Source organism: Apodemus sylvaticus, chromosome 3, assembly GCF_947179515.1.
Source record: "Apodemus sylvaticus chromosome 3, mApoSyl1.1, whole genome shotgun sequence".
In the NCBI taxonomy this organism is placed as follows: Eukaryota; Metazoa; Chordata; class Mammalia; order Rodentia; family Muridae; genus Apodemus; species Apodemus sylvaticus.
This window is the reverse complement of record NC_067474.1, coordinates 103995826-103999494: the sequence shown is the minus strand read 5'-3', so window position 1 is coordinate 103999494 and position 3669 is coordinate 103995826. Positions and strand designations below refer to the sequence as shown.

At 40.7% G+C, this 3669-nt stretch overlaps 1 protein-coding gene across 1 annotated transcript; it reads right to left on the bottom strand.

The window, feature by feature from the left end:
• Positions 1-414: 414 nt before the first annotated feature.
• LOC127679989 (Kruppel-like factor 18) lies at positions 415-2109 on the bottom strand. Its single transcript, XM_052175549.1, has one exon. The coding sequence runs from the start codon at positions 2107-2109 to the stop codon at positions 415-417; it is 1695 nt and encodes a 564-aa protein (XP_052031509.1).
• Between the last annotated feature and the right edge of the window lie 1560 nt (positions 2110-3669).

Below are 3669 nucleotides of genomic sequence, written 5' to 3'. Positions count from 1 at the left end.
GAATATTTGAGTTGGAGGCAGCATGTTTATCACTTTTAGTGATTTTCAAGCAAACATTTTTTGAACACACTGAAGTTATTATGTCTTCCTATTATGAACATGGCATTTGATTTCAAATTCAGGAATGTGAACTGAGACAATGAAAAGTTCCCTACTTTTTAAAGTATTTATAATTTTATGTTTAATTGATAATAAAATTTCAGTGTATACAATTTTGATTCAGGCTAGCTACACGTTTGTCATTACATCTCTGCTTTCCTTGAAAAAAAATCTGCTGGGAATATTTGAGTGAGTCCATTGCTGGGGCCCACTATTATCCCCAAAGTACTTGATTAGTGGTCAGGTATGGTGACTGAGAAGAAGGAAGAAATATGTTAGTGTAATATGATATGGTATGGGGAGGGGAGTGGGCATTCAGGTTGCAGTGGTGGGTGATGTTTGAAGATGGATCCTCTGATGCTTTTTGAGATAATCGGGTCTGGAATAGCTTTTGTTGCACATGTCACAGGGGTAGGGCCTCTCCCCACTGTGCTTTTGCTTGTGTCTCTTGAGATCTTCTGAGCGGAAGAATTTCCATTTGCATCCAGGCTCATCACAGGCATAATCCTTCTGACGTGTGTGTTTCTTCATGTGGTTTTTGAGGTGGTGAGACTTTTTGTATGATTTCTGACAATCCTGGTAGGTACAGGCGAAGCTCTTCAAAGGATGAGGGTTCTTCCGGGACACTGGGCTCTTGGTCTTGGTGTCTAACTTCATCTCTGCATGTTGTACCTGGACCAAACTGGAAGCTGAAGAGTTTTCCTGAGGTTGTCTTTGGACCAAAGGGGAACTTGAAGGATAAGGGTTTTCATCCACATATGAGGCTTGGGGACTAAGTGAAGTCACCTGCCAATCAAGGCTTCCTTCCAGATTGGGTGTTCCATTCTGACTTGGGCAGACATTTTCATCAAAAGAGGTCTTTATCTGACCCAAATAGAATATCTCTTCAGAACTGGGACTTGTCTCTGAATGGCTAGCCAGGTTCTCTTCTGGACTGTATGTTGTCCTCTTATACCCATGAAGAGTTGTGTCAAAACTGGAAGTCTCTTTCTGAAACTCATAGAAAGACTGGCCAGCAATTGAAATTGATACCTGGTGATTCACAGTCAAATCCTGGTCACATCTGTACCCTGATGAATGATACCCAGAGAGGGAGTGCTCACCACTGAGGAGATTCTCTTGATCTTTGGAGACATTCTGAACACTGAAGGATTTCATTTGGTCATTTGTTTGGTCACAGTTAATTCTCATCTGAGGCTCAGAGAATACCTGGTTTCCATTTGGCAGTATCATCTGATCTCCATAGTATTCATTGTCAGCTACTGGGCTCTCCTGGTGATTCCTAAAACGATTCTGTTCAGAAAAGGATGTTATGATTTGATTGGGATAAAGGGCCTGTGTATAACTGGGTGATGTCATCTGATTCCCATAGAGAGTCAGATGCCCTCCATTCCTTGGTGTCACCTGATTGTAGTTGGTCTGGTTACCATGGAAAGGCATCTCATGTTCACCACTGAAAATCTGGTCATGTTTAGAAGCAAGGGAGTGATCTACATTTGGGTCCTGGAGAGCATGACTTCCTGAAAGCACCTTTTGATGATTACCAAAGTTAATCCTGGGATTCAAACACATTTCTGTATTTGTGAACAAGAGAGTCTTGTCAGAGTTCATTGTCCTCTTCCAGTAGCCTTCATTGTAGAGAGTATCCCTGGTGTCAAGTTCTGCTCTCTTCTGGGAATGAGAAAGGCATGTCTTCGGGGTGCTGTTGAGCTGCATGTGCTGAGGGCCTGCAGGGGAGATTTTCTGCTCAGCAGACACAACTTGCTGGTACCAAAAAGAGGTCTCACTTGGCTCTCCAAACAGGAAATCATTGGCTTCTCCCAGGTGTGCTGTTGAACTCAGAGTACAGGCTGCATCTTGGTTGCTACAGGATGTTGATGCCATCACTGTTTGTTTCCAGGTAGGCATATCTGAGCTCTGACCTGAAATAAGCTGGCTGGACTCCATAGGGGAAGGTTGGGTATTCCAGGATCCTGGCTGGGAAGCAACTGTGTTTTCTGCCATCTCCATATAGGCTTCACAGAAGGTGTAGGAACTCTCCATGTTCTTACACTGTTGGGAAAAGGAGAACACTGGGCTGAACTAGATATGCCACTGTGAGAGCTTAAAGTCCTTGAGAATACACACATTCAGTGGACAGACAGAAGTTACATGGTAGAAAGAAGGCTGAAAATGTGTGCTGGATGCCAGGGCTTCACACGTTCTTTGGTTCTGATGAATGTGGAATGGTCAAGTAAAATTCAACTCTATTGCTCTGAGGTCTCCTTGTGTAAAACTCATCCTGAGGTGGTCAGAAGTTATGATTCTATGATTTGGTAGACCATACCTTTCAGTGGGTAGGGCCTCATATCTAGAGAGCTTATTTAAACATTTCATCCCAGGCTCATAGAACTCAGAAGGTGCTCCCAGGTAACCAGCCTCTTAGGTTCTTGTGTGTTAGCTTGCCTACTACCATTTACTTAATGGCCAATGCGCACCTTCAATATTGTACTCATCCATCTTGGAAGAGAATGTGGTATAGGATTTTTGGGGGCAATTGTGGTGGGTTTGTAAAGCAGTAGTAGAATTCATGTGAGGGTTGTTTTGGATGAAGATTGTAAATTAATATAATATTGTATGGTGTTGTTGAAACCTCTTGCAATGGAGAGTTATAGTGCATATGATGGTAATCTCAATAATGGGAATCTCAATACATGACCTGGTGTGGCCAATTTTGAATCCAGGCAAGTCTCCCTGAGGAAGGAATCTGCTGCATTCTCTAGTATTCTTCTTCTATGGGGTCCCATCAAGTTACTCAAATAATATAGACTAATGCAAAGAGACAGGTTCACTGTCAGCATACTGACAATAGGACCACATTGTCTAGGATTATATCCACACAGCTCACGGAACCTGGTCTAAGGATGGACAAAATGAAAGAAAAATCTAATTTTAAATTTAAAAAATGGAGTGATGAAATCAAATATTTAAGAAAGAAAGAAACAAAGAAACAAAGAAAGGAGAGAAAGAGAAAAAGTGAAAGAAAAATAGAAATCATATCATCATCATAATTATCATCTTCATCATTACCATCAATATGATTTGTCACAACATGTAGATTGAAAAAATAAGTGTAAAGTTTGGATGGATAGGTATACTTTTGAAATTAATTCAGGAACTTGTAATACATGAAATTAAAACTTGGCAACTGCTAGTACAATCTTTCACTTTTTCATCAATTAGAAAATGCTCTAAAAAGTATCCTCTGGTGTTTTGTGATGGTATCTTTACAAAAGCATCACTGATTAAAACACTTATTAGGTGTTCTGCTCAACATCCAGCCCTCTCCCAGGAAACTGGGGACCTCCTCCCACCAAGAAGATTCCAAGATGTTACAAGGCAACTTGGTTTTTTAAAAGTCTTTTACTACTTCAATCTAGTCTCAAAATGAGAATTATTTTGCCTCTAACTTGCAGAGATGGAAAATATTTGCCTGAAAACTGGCTTAGGTCTCTATTTCTTAACATTATCATATAACATAGCTGCAGGGTACTCTCTACTTGATACCATTCAACATCCCTCAGTTTTAAA